Genomic DNA, 17,797 nt, shown 5'->3' on the forward strand with positions numbered 1-17,797 from the left:
GCATGGAGTTACCCAAATCAGAGCGTAAGTATTTAAATATACAGTTATCTACCCATAATCCTAAACTGCTTGTTATAGGAGATCTAAGGCAGTTTCCAAGTACATATAATAAATTAACAGTGAAAACAACCAGAATAAAAACAGGACCAAAGGAAAAATCATTAAGAACAATGGCAAGAGAAGGGGTATGACAGCTGTGTAGGCATTTTCAGTAGTCACAGGTAGTAGCCTTGGGCTCAGAGCGGCCTGGCAACCAAAGCCAAGTAAAATTATGGTCCCTCCCTTCTTTCTTATTAAAAAAGTCATAAACAAAAGCTGTTCCTTGAATGCTGAGCTTTAAATTTTCTAGTAATCAGTGTACTCAGTTCAGTCGCTCAGTCATGTCCGATTCTTTACGACCCCATGGACTGCAGCATTCCAGGTTTCCCTGTTTATCACCAACTCCCTGAGCTTGCTCAAACTCATTTCCATTGAGTCGGTGATGCCATCCAGCCATCTCATCCTCTGTCATACCCCTCTTCTCCTGCCCTCAATTTTTCCCAGCATCAGGGTCTTTTCCAATGAGTCAGTTCTTCACATCAGGTGGCCAAAGTATTGGAGTTTCAGCTTCAGCATCAGTCTTTCCAATGAATATTCCAGTTGATTTCCTTTAGGACTGACTGGTTGGATCTCCTTGCAGTCCAAGGGACTCTCAAGAGTCTTCTCCAACACCACAGTTCAAAAGCATCAATCCTTTGGCGCTCAGCTTTCTTTATGGTCCAACTCTCACATCCATACATGACTGCTGGAAAAACCATAGCTTTGACTAGACGAATCTTTGTTGGCAAAGTTATGTCTCTGCTTCTTAATATGCTGTCTAGGTTGATCAAAGCTTTTCTTCCAAGGAGCAAGTGTCTTTTAACTCCATGGCTGCAGTCATCATCTGCAGTGATTTTGGAGACCAAAAATATAAAGTCTCTCACTGTTTCCATTGTTTCCCCATCTATCTGCCATGAAGTGATGGGACCAGATGTCATGATCTTAGTTTTCTGAATGTTGAGTTTTAGGTCAACCGTTTCAATCTTCTCTTTCACATTCATCAAGAGGCTCTTTAGTTATTCTTCACTTTCTGCCATAAGGGTGGTGTCATCTGCATATCTGAGGTGATTGGTATTTCTCCCGGCAATCTTGATTCCAGCTTGTGCTTCTTCCACCCCAGTGTTTCTCATGATGTACTCTGCATATTAGTTAAATAAGCAGGGTGACAATATACAACCTTGACGTACTCCTTTTCCTATTTCAGTTCAGTTCAGCTGCTCAGTCATGTCCGACTCTTTGAGACCCCATGAATCACAGCACGCCAGGCCTCCCTGTCCATCACCAACTCCCGGAGTTCACTCAAACTCATGTCCATCGAGTTGGTGATGCCATCCAGCCATCTCATTCTCTGTTGTCCCCGTCTCCTCCCACCCCCAATCCCTCCTAGCATCAGACTCTTTTCCAGTGAGTCAACTCGTCGCATGAGGTGGCCAAAGTATTGGAGTTTCAGCTTTAGCATCAGTCCTTCCAATGAACACCCAGGATTGATCTCCTTTAGAATGGACTGGTTGCAACCAGTCTATTGTTCCATGTCTGGTTCTAACTGTTAATTCTTGACCTACACACAGATTTCTCAAGAGGCAGGTTAGGTGGTCTGGTATTCCCATCTCTTTCAGAATTTTCCACAGTTGACTGTGATCCACAGAGTCAAAGACTTTGGTGTAGTCAATAAAGCAGAAGTAGATGTTTTTCTGGAACTCTCTTGCTTTTTCAATGATCCAGCAGATGTTGGCAATTTGATCTCTGGTTCTTCTGCCCTTTCTAAATCCAGTTTGAGCATCTGAAGTTCATGTTTCACATACTGTTGAAGCCTGGCTTGGAGAATTTTGAGCATTACTTTGCTAGCATGTGAGATGAGTGCAATTGTGTGTATGGTAGTTTGAACATTCTTTGCACTAGAAAGTTTAAAGATGAATCATATTACTCTAACACATACAAGAACACAAGTGAAAGTTTATCTTCTGATCACTTATCTTCCGAGAAGAGATAAAGGGAAGATAAGGGATCCAACTCAAAACACTAAGTAGCAAGTTTAAAGAAGGTCATCAGTACATTCACCTTCTAGAAGGAAGCCCCCACTTCTCACACTATAGGTAAGTGTGGAAATCTGCCACACTGAAGTAACTGTAGGAAGGAGTGGCAGTTTTCACCTATAGAGCAAATTAACCTCATGGATTCTTAACAACAGGGCAGTAATAAAATGACTGAAGTAGAAAAGTCTTAAATATGGAAAGTCTGCCATACAATGAGAGACCAATCTCAACCAGGGTCCACTCTGTGAAGCGGCAGCATGGAGCACACCAGAACTTTCTTTTGACTAAATTATTTAAAAGTTAGAGAGATTAATATTTCCCTCACTTGGTCTTGAGTGTCTTAGTAAGATGACCTATCTTCTGACATTACTGAGCATTAATAAAATACACAGGCCCAGTGTGCTCTGAACTATAAAACCAAATCAAAATACTTAGTCTTAGCCCACACCAAGGGCTTCCCAGGTGGCTCAGTGGTCAAGAATCCGCCTGCCAAGGAGGAGACTTGGGTTCAAACCCTGGGTCAGGAAGATCCCCTGGAGGAGGGCATGGCTACCCACTCCAGTATTCTTGCCTGGAGAATCCCATGGACAGAGAAGCCTGGTGGGCTACAGTCCTTGCAGTCATAAGGAGTCAGACACGACTCAGCGGCTGAGAATCAACAGCTCACACAAAAGACAAATGGAAACAGTTTGAAGATTGCAAACTGTTAATTAAAACTTACTAAGACCGGAAAAGCTTCAGTAAGCGTTCCTTTCTCTGGAAGGGAACAAAATTTGTAGAATTCGTGACTTCTGTACGCTCTCTGCTTCACAAGCTGCACTGCGTGGAGAACAAACTTGGCAGACACCTCAGAAGAACAGGAGCACACAGTGACCTCTGCAGTAAGAAGGCAAGAGGCAACATTGTCACTGCTGAGATTTCAAATGGACACAAAATGGTCTCCCTAAGCCTACACCTATGTGAGCGGAATCAGCTATCAAGAATAAAATGATACATTCAAATGAAACCTGCATATTTCCTTAAAAACAATGAATTGACAGAATATTAATTAAGATGAGAGGGTAGAAAAGTTAGTTATGGAAAATAAAGAAATAAGGATTTAAATGAGCAACTGCTATGCTGCAAAGAGCATGAAACAGAAGCGGTCCACGGATGGACACACAATTATCCTAGTTGGGGGATTTAAAAAATCTCTTCCTCCTCTGTTGATGAGTTCAGCCTCTCCTCTTGCCTTAGCTAAAAGCCAATCAGCTCCTGATAAAGAGGACTTTAATTTTAGAAACTTCTGTTTGTTACCATGCCTAAGTTCCATTAGGATCCCTTTGTTCAGCTTCACTGGTGAGTTTTCCTAATCTCTCCCCCTCGGTTTATCTGCTCTGGCCGTCAGAATCCACGTAAAGATGAGGGGGTGGGGGTGTGTGAGGGAGTTTCAAGAGGGAGGGGACATGTGTACTTCTGACTGATAAACGCTGTTGTCCGGTAGAAACCAACACAGCACTGTAATGCAATTATCCTCCAACTGAAGAAAAAACAAAAAAAGACAAGTGGGCAAGACAGACTTACCAGCCCATGTCGCACCCTCAGGAACCTCAATAAAATGCCTTCGGATCTGACCAGGTTTAAAATGCACATCTGTCAAGGCCAGGTCATAATGTGTTGATTCATTTACTCTGAAAATTCATAAAAATTAATGATTAAACATGATACTCTCATTAAAAAGGGCTTCCTACTGTAAACCCACCAGCACTCTAGATTTCAGTAGCTCCTGAGAAATGAACACAGGAAGTGAAAGGCTGGGATCAAAATATCTTTGCAACATCTCAGCAGAGAGAAGCCAGGGGAGACCAGTATAGATGACTTTCCTGCTTCGTCCTTGTTCTATAATTTGTCTGTAAGACACCCAGACAGACACAGTTCTTTTTTGTAGCTGTTGTTAACAAAATTCTACAACATCCACACAATTTTTCAAAAACCAGAATCTGGACTATTTTGAGTCTAAAATATTAAAATCAAAGGCAACGTTTTGTTGACTCTGACAGTCTTATCCCTCTGAAACTAATAAATGTAATCCCTTTTGTAGCTTCAAAATGCACCCATGCCAGAAATGACACAGTACAAAGGAAAACTACTTCCACAGGATCTTTGCAAAGGATCAGTGAAACACAAAGGTCAAATGTATACTTATCCACACTGGAAAGCTAAAGCAGATACTAAGGATTAACTCTACTCAGTGTGACAAACATTTAATGAGAGACTACTACATCGGTGGCACAGCTAATAGAAGCTACAGGCACAACAATGAATGCACTGTTTTCCTTTTCCTCGACAAGTCTCGTGGGGACAGAGGGGTCCACTGTTTCCCAAACTCTCATCTCAGTCGTGTCCTTCCAGTACTGGATCATTTGCTATGTCTGTTCTGTACACTGGGCTCCATGTGTGATTACGTAAGATGCAGGCCCTGAGTCTTCTGTGGGCTCACAGTCAAATGGGGTAAATTAAAAATGACAGAGTGCTGGCTAAAGCCTGAACCACAGGCGTGTAAAAGTGAGAAGCAGCAGAAAGGAGGGACTCCCTTCAGCTGGGGATGACCGGGAACCTGCCTGGTCATTGGGTTAGGAGACAGGGGACTGAAGTAAAGACTCAGCTGTGCAAACAGGCCTGTCCCGAAGACAGAGGGAAGGTCAGCTCTGGTGAGCTCATGGGACTGTAGAAAGTGGTGATGGAGCCACAGGAGACATGGGCTCTGCAGGACCACCGGTGGCAATCTGCAGAGCAGGATCCTTGGGTGAGACGCTAAAGGACCTTATACGGAAGCAGTATGATCAGACCTGACTCTTCAGTCGGGGGTGGAAGACAAGATGGAAAGGGAAGAGCCTGGAAACAGAGGGGACTGGAAATGCGGAAGAACCAGGAGACGATGTGATTCCAGAGATGGGGGCCGCGGTGGTGAGGTCGGGGTGGGAAGGGACACAGTCCGTGTCAAGACACTGCAGAGGCTCCAGGCGTCCGGCCTGGGAAGCTGGGAGGGCGCTGTCACCCTGCTGGAGGGCAGGCGGCAGACGCCTCTCTCCCTGTGAACGGGAACAGCTGACCGGCCACGGGCCACCTTGGATGCTGAGCAAGCCCAGTCCCTCGGTTCTGGTCTGCGGCTCCTTTACAAGCTCAGCCCGTTTCCATGGACAGCCACCTCATAGTTACCCGAACAGCACGCTGGTGGTGACTGGGCACTTACTTTGCTGCGATGACCGCAGTGATGGGGACTCTGAACAGAGGACCCGCATTGGGCGACGCTATGTCGTAGCCACAAACCTTGAGAAAAGAGTTAAGTGTCAGTATCCACAAACGAAGCTTCTTTAAAAGGGGAGAATGAAAGAAGGTGGACCGACTCACAGAATAAATTCATCTCATATTAAAGCTGAAAGGTCCTAAGTAAAAGCTGGTATCACTTTTCTGATGTCATGTCACGCATCAGTGGCAAACAGCCTGAAGAACTATATGCAGGCCAACCCCTGACTAACTCAGACTAAGGGGGAAACAGTCTGCCACACAAACACTCCGACACAGTGCAAAGAAAGCAGAAATGAAGACGCACAGCTGAGTACCTCCGTATAATGCAGTCCTTCCCTTAAGCCCCTGGGGTCCACACGTATGTTTATGTGTCTGCACTGGTTCATGAGTTCCAAATGGCTGGGACACTGAACCCACGAGGAATTCGAAGTTAAGGCTAAATGAAGCTGGAGGGATATTTTCTCAGAGTTTTCTGGCATTAAAAGAACCAAAAAGTGAAGATTAGCTCTGTTTTCCTCTTCTTCCATTTTAAAACGTTCTGTCATCTCTCAAGAACATTCAGCAGCAGGAAAGCATGGTTGGCTGTAAACTGTAGTAGCCACGGGCTCCCCAAGCACAGCCCACACACATCAGCCACACCGTCTCCCTCACACGTATTTCAGCATGCTTGGCGTGCATCCATGCGCTCACCCAGCACGGCCACAACCCTAACATAAGGCGTTTAGTGCCCTTTTTTTTCATACTGCATGCAGTTAACAGAATCTAAGAGACTCCTAATTTACAGTGATGACAATTTTGTTTACATTCACTGAACTGGGGTTCTCCCTGGTTGCTTCTAGTAACTTTCCCACTCGCCAACCAAAATCTGGGTCTTACACTCAAGCAGTGAAGATGGGAAAGAAAAGGCATCTGATGCTTCATGACCCACACTTTAATGAGAGCTCTAGGTGACTGAAGGCCGATTCTACTATTGTAGTCACACTGCTAAGTCAACTGCCACTGTGCCAGGGTCCCCCACTGCCATCGGTTTCCCCTATGCTCTGAAATGTACAACAATATTCACACTGTTGAGTCCTGTCTCCTCTTTAAAACATCAGCCTAAACAGCACTTCTCTATCACAGTACGATTCAAACCAAACATGTGAACATGTGGGCTTACTCTCTGGCTACCACCCACCAGTATTTTCTGGAAATACAGGTTCAATGCCAACGCCATGATCCGAAGGTGCGGCCACCTGAACAGGATCTCGGAGGTAGATGCCACGGTTAGTTCCCACCGTAACAGTGAAACCTAATTTATTAGCAAACGATGTGTTCTGAACGAGGTAGTCATAGGCTTTATCGACCTAATTAAAAGGACACAGATTGTAAGATACACATAGCTGGGTCAAAAAAAGTCTTCTATTGCAAATCACCCATTTCGTTTCAGTTATAGCAAGGTACAAGCAAGAAGTCAGCTTCAATATTCGCCTCTCTGAACTACATGATAAACCCCATTAAGAGGGCAGTTCTACCTCACTGGACAAAACACCAGCCACTGGACTCACCTTCCACTTCACCCTCTTACTCCCCAGTGATGGTGCTGGGAATCCTCCACGTGCTTACCCGCTGCCCTGCCATCTCTCTGTATGTCTTACATCAGTGACCTTTCTCTATCTCAGCACCACAAATTCAACTATAAGATCTCTTTTCATACCTTCTTCGCTTAAAGTTCAGAGAGCTACTCTGGCCACATAGTCTATAATTAGAAAAACTCAATCATCACTATAGTAGGGATATTATCCAATAACAGCTAAAATATTATCCTATTGATCTACAACCTGCTTCTCAAACAAACAACGATACCTGAATAATACCGTGTCCTTGGGCAAATACTTCTATGTTGTCAGCCTTCACTGCAGTGTTTTCAAGAGCTCTTCTGACCGAATGAACTGTGTAGTTAACATCATTAGCTTTTAGACCTAAAATCAAAAAATGAAATCAAGAAACTAGTGTTTATTAGAGAAGACAGTTCCTTGAAATGCTTCCCCAGCCTCCCCCCTGCCCTAGCATGGATAATGTGTACGTATTCTGCTTTTAGTGTTTTTGTGTCTCAACACTTTTCTATCTTTTTTTTCTTAAAAATGTGACAAACAGTATGACTCATGACACAAAGATTCATTCAGTGAAAACTTCCACATGCCCACTATGGCACAGCATGAAGGTGGGCTCAGCGCAGGGACCAAGAGGCATTCCAGTGATGTTTTCCTTAAGACACTGCTGGTCGATCAGCACGGTCACTGGCAGAAGGTCTCAACCAGGGCGCACAGGATGTACACCAGGGCTACAGGAACAAGCCAGAAAGATGCTCAGGCCCCACCTAACTCAATCAGCACCCTGGAGACTGGATCCCAGGAGGCTGATGACAAGCCTCCTGGTCGACACCAGGGGACCACGAGGCTGGGGGTGCCTGTCTACGTGACGTGGAGGCCACCCAGCCGTCTACCTTCTGATGATGACTGTTGTGAGAGGTGGACCCAAGTAACAGGGCACGCCTGTCCTCTCCAGAACTGATACTAAACATGCACACAAATACTCGTGAGGAGTGTAGAACGTGAACCAGACAAACATGGGAACATGATGGCACTCTAAGACCGGGAAAGCAAACAATTTTGTCAGGGAGCACCCTGGAGAGGGCGCTGCTCCACCAGAAGAACAGACACTGGCTTGGCTCTCAGGGAATACACAGGCGCTCACAGGGCCCAGACTGGGCGGGAAAGAAGCTCCAGGCCGACAGAATAGTGCGCCACAGACAAGAGGCACCGGTGAGCCTGAGACACTCGGAGAGGCCGCACAGCAGAGCGAGGGTGGAGCCCCAGTCAGTGCCAACGGCCCCGGCCTCCCCCGCCAAGCGTGCAGTCACCTGCCCGTGGTCCACTTCACCGGCTCTGTGGCAACATCCCCTACCCTCTACTATGTCCTGGAAGCGATTTTTTACTTTGTTCATAGTCTGTTCCTCCTCCAGCTTTAATATCAACTCCACACAGGCAGGTCTTTTGATGTTTTGTTCCCTACTTTAGCCCCAGAGCCAAAAGAAAGCTTAATAGTCAGTAACAGCCAATAATTGCGCTTGCTGAGTGAATGCACGTTCAAACCATTACGATCACATAAATGATTCTCCACCAGACACTTTACTACAGGCCATGTCATTACCAATTCAAGCACATTTTCTCGCCTTGAGAACTTTAGAGAACAAAAATACCTGTCCACAAGAAGAGAAAGGTACTCAATTACTTTTTATGCCTACAATCTGACTTTATTTGATGCCATCAAATTTATTTTATGGAAGTGTCTAGACACCTGACAGCTACTTAACCAAGCTTGTAAACAAGCAAGCAGTGGATTTTAGAACGGGGACTGAGAGGCAGAGGAAGGGCAGAGGAGCTGGCACGCTGCCGTCCACGGGCTCAGGCAGACCCCAGCCAGTGACCGAACAACAGCGAGGCGAAGGGCAAAATGCCGCTTTGAAACTCCACTTCTCCGTGTCACTTCTAACGCATCAAGGGCACGCGGGCTGTGGCGGGGACGCCGAGGAGCCGACGACGCGCGGCTGCGGCGGCAGGGCCCCTCACCTGACAGGACCAGCGCGATGCCCCCGCAGGCGTTGGGAGACGACATGGACGTCCCGTTCATGAGCTGGGTGCCCCGCAGCGTCCAGTTGGGCACGGAGGCGATGGCGCCGCCCGGGGCGCTGACGCTGACTCCGAGGGCCCCGTCGGCGCTGAAGGAGAGGAGGCAGAGTCTGCTCAGCGAGGCGGGCGCGGGCAGCGGGCCCTGCGCCCCGGGGCAGGCGGACAGACGGACAGACGCGAGGCCCCTGCAGAAGGGAAGCGCCACCGCGCCGGCGTCCGGGCCGGGGAGGCCCGCGGGCCGTGCAGCCCCCCGGGCGGGCGGACAGACGCGAGGCCCCCGCAGAAGGGAAGCGCCAGCGTCCGGGCCGGGGAGGCCCTCGGGCCATGCAGCCCTCCGGGCAGGCGCACAGACGCGAGGCCCCCGCAGAAGGGAAGAGCCAGCGTCCGGGCCCGGGGAGGCCCTCGGGCCATGCAGCCCTCCGGGTGGCGGCCAGCACGGCTGCGCTTTCACCCGCTGCACTGCCACGCGCCACCTACCTGGGGCCTCGAGAAGACCACGTGTACTGATTCGCAGGCAACTTCTCTCGCAGAGAGTACTCGGCCACCATCATGTCGGGAGAGACGTAGGCGCCCACACCTGCGGGGGGACGTGCTCACTGACAAAGGGACACACAACAGGGGTCCCGCTTCGGAACCCACTGCCCCCCACCCCGGCCGCGGGATCCCGGCCAAGCACCTGTTCTCTGGACACCACCGTTGTCGCTCACAAGATGGAGAGGCGAACAAATTTAAGGACCCAGCCAAGGTTACTACATACCAGACACCACACGAGGTGCTGTGCTTCTGTATATAAAAATACCTACCGGACTGTTATGTGGACTAAACAGGATAATGTAACTAAGACTCTATGTGTAAAAGAGAAATGTGTTTCCAACTGTAAAAATATAACTTCAGAAAATAAAGGAATCAGTTGACTGATCTTCATTTTTAAATGACCACGCCATAGAAAATTCTACCCATGAATTGTCAGCAGCCCTCCCTGGCAAAATGGCTGCAGTAAACTAGTCAAGGCTATGGTTTTTCCCGTGGTCATGTATGGATGTGAGACTTGGACTGTGAAGAAAGCTGATCGCCGAAGAATGGATGCTTTTGAACTGTGGTGCTGGAGAAGACTCTTGAGAGTCCCTTGGACTGCAAGGAGATCCAACCAGTCCATTCTAAGGGGGATCAGTCCTGAATATTCATTGGAAGGACTGATGCTAAAGCTGAAACTCCAATACTTCGGCCACCTCATGCGACGAATTGACTCACTGGAAAAAGACTCTGATGCTGGGAGAGATTGGGGGTGGGAGGAGACGGGGATGACAGAGAATGAGATGGCTGGATGGCATCACTGGCTCGATGGACATGAGTTTGAATGAACTCCGGGAGTTGGTGATGGACAGGGAGGGCTGGCGTGCTGTGATTCATGGGGTAGCAAAGAGTCGGACACGACTGAGGGACTGAATGGAACTGAACTGAAGCCAGTAACAAACATGTAACACGCTACAGCCTCCAAGATAAATGTGCAGATCAAACCAGTTAGATCCTGAAATCACAGAATTCAGACAGCAAAGTCAGGTCCTTCATTCCAGGGATGTGGAAACAGGGCCAAGAGGGGTTAAAAAAATGTACTAAAGACAATGACCAGCAGAGACAAGACTCAGGATCCAAGCCTATCAGCTCCTCATTCTCCTTCACAACACACACATCTCCTGGGTAGAAGGCTGGACAGAATGAGTGGGTTAAGAGGACTGAGGTTAACAATGCTGCCATGAAACTGTCGTCGTCTTGCAGAATTTAGGTTCAAGTATTCTGCCAATCTGGGGATAAGAAAATGACAAAATACTAAGCAGGTGGCGCAGCAGTGCATTTTGATCATCAGGTACCTCTCAGGTTTATTTTGTTTCATTTTGTGTCCTTAAAAGTATCCAGAGATACACAACACACAGTGCATGAATCACTGGCAGGCACTGCTGTCTTAACACATGATTTAACAGAATTACTTAATCAAGAGATTTCAGGTTACCGAAAGCAAGCTACACCATGCTTAAAATTTACAAGTCACAAATATAAGTGTGTCCCATAAATATAAGATCACTGATATTTTAAAACAAAAATATTTTTAAAAGGACCAGTTTAAACTATTCTAACCTTTAATACAAAACCAAACTATTCTAACCTTTAATACCCAAATACTGTTGTGTATCTGTAACATCTCTAACACCTACACAACTGTAGTAACTCCTATGATATGTATGTACTGTGCAGTTAATGACGGATACACCAGGAAAACTGGGACGTTTTTATAGTCACATATTCAATGACAAACAGTAAGAGGTGTTTTGAGTCCAAATTTAAAAATCTTCAGGCCTCATTTACGATTGAAGGATCTCAACTCTCATTCATGCCTCACGTTAAAAAAACCAAGGGGTGGGTTTCACGTCTTGTGGGTTTTTGTTTTTTGCACAAGATGGCAGCTACTGTCGTATAATGGAATCTAATTTTATTATTTTCATATTATGACTGCAAATAATCTTATCTCTTACAACTTCCGTTGACAGGCATTATTTTCCTGTTGGATTCCAGTGAAACAGACAATACCGTATCAGATCCTGAACACCAAAGGGTGGGGGAAAGGCCGCACTCACACAATAAACGTGTTTCACCTGCTTTTCTCAATAACGAAGCTCCCTTCCTCTACCTCTACGTCTTCTTGCATGCTCCAAGAGAAACTAAAGGAGGAAACTCTGCTATAAATACACAGCCGTACTCTATAAATAAAAAGTGAAGCAACTGTCTTCATTTATGCTGCTCACTTAGCCTGGACAGCCCTTCTCCTGCTTGTGTCCACCTACTGAAATCCTTGCTGTTACACTTCTTCCAGGAAGCCCTGCCCAGATCCTCAAATCAGAGGAAACCGCACTTTTGTGATCCCACAGTCTGATCTGGAACTGCAAGGAGATCCAACCAGTCCATCCTAGAGGAAATCAACCCTGAGTATTCATTGGAAAGACTGATGCTGAAGCTAAGCAGCAGGACTTTGACCACCTGATGTGAAGAACTGACTCACTGGAAAAGACCCTGATGATGGGAAAGACAGAAGGCAGGAGGAGAAGGGGGTGGCAGAGGATGAGATAGTTGGATGGCATCACCGACTCAATGGACGTGAGTTTGAGCAAGCTCAGGGAGATAGTGAAGGACAGGGAAGCCTGCGTGCTGCAATCCATGGGGTCACAAAAAATTGGACATGACTTAGCGACTGAACAACAGCAGCAGGCCTGATCTGTACTTCCGCTATCTGTGATCTGTACCTCCACACTTACTCCGTCTGCTGGAGATGAAATTCTCCATCAGCGGGTCCCTACTAGAGCTCACTTTCCTGAGGGTCTACTATAGGCTCACAGTGTCCTGTGTGTAGGAGAGATACAGTTAACACTGGATGGACTGAATCTTCTCGTCCGCTTGTTTTTATTTCTAAAATTGGAAACTCACCTATCACACTGGACGTGGTTCCTCCCGGACACCCGACTGTAGACAGGCAGGGGCCGTTATTCCCAGCACTTGAGACATAAATTATATTGTGCTTCCACACGGCTTCACTGATTACTTCACATATTCTCCTGAAAGAGGGAGAAGATTCCTTTGAACACATGAACTGTCCACTTTTCAAGAAACAGACTACTGTAATGTGAAAATATTTTCAAATGTGGTTCATGGGTTGTGAGCAGCAGAAGTAGAACGGTGGTCACGGGTCAGGAGGGGTGCATTCTCAGGAACATTCTCAAACTGCAAGTGCGTTGCCTCTACTCACAAAGTATTTATAAAACTAAAATACATTCAAACGCAAGGTCAGGTAAATTCTGGCATGTGTACCATTAGCGCAGCACAACAGAGCCATGCCAAGAGATATACCCTAGTTGGGTTTCAGTGGAGGGAGTTAGGCGGCCCCGTTTTTAGTGGGGAATGTGCTAAAAACAAATCTGTATATGTGGGGAAAATAAACTGCCAAGGGGCCAAAAGCAGAGACCGAAATGTTAGCAGAGACTGTGTCAGGGGCCATAGGGGGTCCACTCCACCCCCCATGTGAAGTAGGGAGAACTAACTCCTCACACAGCTGTGACAAGCGGCAAAGCTGAACGAGGAAATAAGGCACTGGGGAGATTTGATCTGGTTAGAGCTTGACAGCAAGGAAGAAAAATACACTGGTAGTAATGACAGGAGGTAAAGTTAGACCACGAGGAAAAAAAATGAGGTCGACGTAAAAAAGGTAGAGCACCAAGGATACTCCAAAATCACAAAAGTGAAGGAAAAAGAACATTAGAATAAGAAGACTGTCAAAGAATGGTCCCAGGAGAGAAAGATATACACTGCGGTAAGGACGACACGGAAGCAGATCCTGCTCGCTCCTGCGAGGTTACGTTCATGACTGATGCTGACAACGCGCTCGTTACCAGGTCTGCAAATGAGCCTCTGTCGCACAAGGAACTCAGTACCAGTCAGCTGAGGAAATCACAGGTTTTAAAATTTTTATCTCTTAAATCAACATACGGCAGAACCGACCTTCTCTTCAGTGCCTAGTTCTGAGACTTCACGTATGTACAGCCTGTGAAACCACCACCCTAAGTACAGGGATGGTTTCAGCACCGCGTTAAGCACCTCCCGGGGTTATCTGGCCATCTGCAGGTACAGGGTCCCTTCCCAGGCGCCCACGGGTCGTTCTTGAGCCCTACCCCTGTCCCTTCCAACATGTCACCTAAACACAATCCTGAGACACACAGCCACTGAAACCGGCTCTTTTCATCCAGTAAAAGCATTTATGATGCACCCGTGAAAACTAAGTCACTGATGACAGCCAACTACAGGCCTAGTTTGGTGACATCTGCATTTCGGCAGAGCTCTGTCACAGGGCTGCAGGAAATGCACAATGGGTGGATCCGGATGGGGTGGTGAGAGGAAACCCTCCAGATAGGGTCAGGGCCAAGTTAGTGCTATGAAGACAGAAAGGCTGAGGCAACATGAGGTCACGGCTAAGCTGGCGGCTGGAAGACCCTTACAGCACAGGGAGGGGAGTGGGCAGTGAGACCCGTCCACGGACCACGGTGAACACACCTGTCTAGGTTTCGCTGGAAAAGTAAGCGAAGGCCACGGGAGATGAGGAGGCTTTATTAGTTAGTTTGAAGGCTAGTGGATACTCGAGCACATCTGTCTAACAGTAAAGAGAGCTCGGAAAGGAGAGGGTCGATGCTGGAGGGCATCTCTGAAGGCAGAGGGGACCAGAGCCAGGCTCCTGATCCTGGGCACGCTTCATGAGAGAAGAAGGGACGGCCGCAGGTGGGGTCAGGCGGGTCACAGGAGGGCCCGGAGTCCCCTCTGAGGGCTTTTATCTGCGCTGGGAAAGAAAGCAGTGAGGACGCCAGCTGAGGACTGACAGGGAGGTCGCCAGGAGTCCCCAAGGAGAAGGTGTGAAACGGCCGTCCAGGAGGGAAGGGCGCGCGCTGTGACCAGAGACAGCGCTGACCCCACACCCGCGGCCCCCGAGCCCGCCGCCAGCTGAGGGGTGCTGTCACACAGGACCCGCCGGGCTTCCGCGGGCCGGGCCCTGTCTGGTGTGCATGCCCCAGAGGTCGGGCTGCCTGTGGATGGGGGTCCGAGCGGCCGTCAGGTCCACCGGCCAGGAGGGGACCCTGGCGTCAAAGACGTGACCGTGGACAAGGGTCTCAGGGACGCACAGTTGGGATCTACCCACCAAGTCTGCTCTTCTTCGGTCATGACTCGATCCAGTTACACAGAAACGCTCACTCCTCTGTCAGCTGAGCCTCCACGGCTGACAAGCGGCAAAGAACACTCACCCGGAATTTGGCCAGTGAGTCGCTTCTCCGTAGCTGTAGTTGACAAGATCACATTTATGATTTATAACTTCTATCATCTGTTAAAAAGATAAAGAATCCAGCTCAGGCAGAAATGTATAAAAACAGAAAAGTCAGCACAATAAAGGCATCCCACAGTTCTCTAACCAATCATATTCCAATTCATACCTAAATTCATAAGTTAATGCCAGACATATGGCTGACAAACTTAAAAAAAGGTGTGCATGTGTGTTTGGGGGAGGTGTTGATACAAGGCACAGGAAGGAGTCAATAAAAAACAAACCAGCCTCTGCAGAATTGAGCTGGAGACAGAGGCAGTCTCTTTAAAGTCTAAACTCATTCAAGTGAAACAGAATTCATATGTTAAAGTGAAATGAAGAATAAATTCTTCTTACACTGATGGAGCAGGCTGGCTGAGATGTCTTCCTGTCTTTTTTTCATGCTTTTAAAAGTATCTCAAAATAGCTTGCAAAGGGATTTACTACAAGTGAGAAGTATAATGTAAACAATGTTTTCATATTTCCACAAATCCCTTTAACTCTAATGATTTCTAATAAAAATATTTTTAAATGAGTTAAGCATTTTGGGCTTTGAAACAAAGTCCTATACACTGAATACAGTTCCATGTATTTTTGGTAGAGCAAGCACAGCTTGCTAATGAAAGCGTCCGCGACCATGAGCCGTCAGTCCTGGGCACGAGCGGCTCAGGAGCACTCACAGCTCTGATGAGGCCCGTGCCTGTCTCCATCGTGCTCAGTCTTGTGTCTCCAATCTTGATGGAAAGAATCTGAGCACCAGGAGCTACGCCATTCCGTTCAGGTTCTTCGGGAAAATGCCCGGCAGCTATACTAGCTACGTGTGTTCCGTGGGCTCCTAGAGGCAAATAGGGGAGAAAATGAGGAAACATCCTCAGAGGTTCCAAGTTTTAACCGCAAGATTCAACCTGCGTGGTAGTAATCAGAATAAAAACACGCCTATCTTAACGTGTAAGGGGGCATTGTTCTCTTATGCCTCTTACCAATAATCCACAGAAAATGACTGTGAATTACATATGCTATTCTGCCATCCTGGATTCTACACTGTTAAGTCACAAAGGTGAGAAAGCATTCGCACACATGTAACTGACAAAGTGCTTGTATTGAGAACATAATCTTTCAAATTAAAAAAAAAAAAGAACCCAAAAGAAAAATGGGTAAAGAGCGTTTGAAAAACATTTCCCAAGAGGATGACCAAATGCCAAATAAGTGTATGAAAAGATGAGTCACCTGGGAGACGCAAATGAAGGCCACACGGAGCCACCCCTTGCTAAAGAGCTGAGGCTGAGGGTGGCCGCCGTGGGCGGGGATGTGCACTCACGCTCTGTGGTGGGTGTGAGACTCCTACTGCCAAGGGGAGCTTGGAGGGTCTTCAGTACTGTATGGACCGACCACACCCAACCGGCTCTCCCAGACATGGGTTCAAACTAAACAAAAACCAGCTTCCACACAGACCTGTACACAGTTGTTCCAACAACCCAAATGCGCATGAGGACGTGAGTGGATAAACAAACTCTGGTGGACGGACACGATGAAACACTACTCGACAATAAGGACAAGCTGCTCGTAATCACAACATGGATTCAGGCCAATGGGCCGAAATGGGCAGGCAAAAAAAAAACTGTATTTTAAAAAATTCCATTTATATAAAATTCTATCAAATGTACAGTAATCGAGGGTGGACAGAAAACTATTCAGCGGCTAACAGAGGATGTGAGTGGAGACAACTGGATTATAAAGGAAGAACAAGCCAGCCTTTGAGGGTGGTGGTGATGGAGATGTTTGTTATTTCAGTTGTGGGGATGGTTTCCTGGGTGTGTGCACACATCAAAACTCACCAAACTCAAAGTATAGTGTGTGCAGTTTCCTGTACCTGAGCTGTGCTTCTATGGACATGGGGGCGTGGGGAAGCTGGGTACCCCACTTCACCTTCCTTGCCCCCTCCCAGAAGTAACCACTGCCCTGCAGCTGGGGCACACCTTCTTCGCACCTATATTTTTACCACACACACACACATACCCATAAACATGACACAGTATTGTTTGGCACGTTCAAAATTTTCACACAAATTTTTTTAACATCAATATATTTTTTTCAGTAAAATTTATGTATCTGAGATTTATACATATAGTTAAATGCAGATTTATTCATTTTGATTACTATATAACATATTCCACAGGATGAATAACATAATTAAAAAAAAACACATTCTTTTCTCGATGGGTATTTAGAAAGTTTATAACTTTTTTGAAATTACAATGAAAGCTGTGGTGAGGATCCTTTTACCTGACTCTTCACAATCATGGGTGAATTTTCAAGAGTTAGTATTTGGAGGTGAAATTATTGTTCATAGAATGAACTATGTTATTTTTTGTAGCTGGACCATGCTTACACTCCTGGAATGGATCCTACATGGTTGTGGCCTTAAAAAAATAATACTTTCCCAGGAAATCAAATCACATCTGTGACTCCAGACCTAGTTCTGTCGTAGGGATAGGTCAATTCTCCTTAAGGCTGTTTCTAGGTAGAGGAATTTATCCTCCCAGTACTTTGCATGTTCATCTCCAGTTAGCAAACCTGAAGCAGAATACCTCCACTGGTCACTATGGAGAGCAGGTTCCCATCATCATATATGTTAACAGAGTAATTCAACATCTCAGCGGTGCCGAAGGAGCCGTACTCCTGGGCCTCTTTGTAGTTTCTCAGAACAGTCGATTTACTCAGATCCCCATCTTCGTTCGAATCAATGCAGGCTCTGGGAAAGGAGAATTACGAGTAGGAGGAGTACGTCAAGGTTGTATATTGTCACCCTGCTTATTTAACTTACATGCAGAGTACATCGT

General features: G+C 46.8%; 1 protein-coding gene across 3 annotated transcripts in view; it reads right to left on the bottom strand.

Annotated features, from left to right (window-relative positions):
• The window catches only part of TPP2 (tripeptidyl peptidase 2), a 62,491-nt gene that overhangs the window by 22,974 nt on the left and 21,720 nt on the right, over window positions 1-17,797 (bottom strand). For all 3 annotated transcript variants that reach the window (XM_088842626.1, XM_088842625.1, XM_088842627.1), the window contains exons 6-17: window positions 17,546-17,709; window positions 15,638-15,792; window positions 14,902-14,978; window positions 12,545-12,672; window positions 9,548-9,647; window positions 9,011-9,159; window positions 7,245-7,360; window positions 6,577-6,745; window positions 5,714-5,871; window positions 5,344-5,420; window positions 3,675-3,781; window positions 2,833-2,987 (exon numbers count right to left, since the gene is read on the bottom strand). In XM_088842626.1, coding sequence (XP_088698752.1) covers window positions 2,833-2,987; window positions 3,675-3,781; window positions 5,344-5,420; window positions 5,714-5,871; window positions 6,577-6,745; window positions 7,245-7,360; window positions 9,011-9,159; window positions 9,548-9,647; window positions 12,545-12,672; window positions 14,902-14,978; window positions 15,638-15,792; window positions 17,546-17,709 — 1,555 coding nt within the window. The remainder of the gene's footprint in view (window positions 1-2,832; window positions 2,988-3,674; window positions 3,782-5,343; window positions 5,421-5,713; window positions 5,872-6,576; window positions 6,746-7,244; window positions 7,361-9,010; window positions 9,160-9,547; window positions 9,648-12,544; window positions 12,673-14,901; window positions 14,979-15,637; window positions 15,793-17,545; window positions 17,710-17,797) is intronic.

This window comes from Moschus berezovskii, chromosome 13 (assembly GCF_049115385.1).
Source record: "Moschus berezovskii isolate FMDL1 chromosome 13, NW_MosBer_1.0, whole genome shotgun sequence".
Lineage (NCBI taxonomy): Eukaryota > Metazoa > Chordata > Mammalia > Artiodactyla > Moschidae > Moschus > Moschus berezovskii.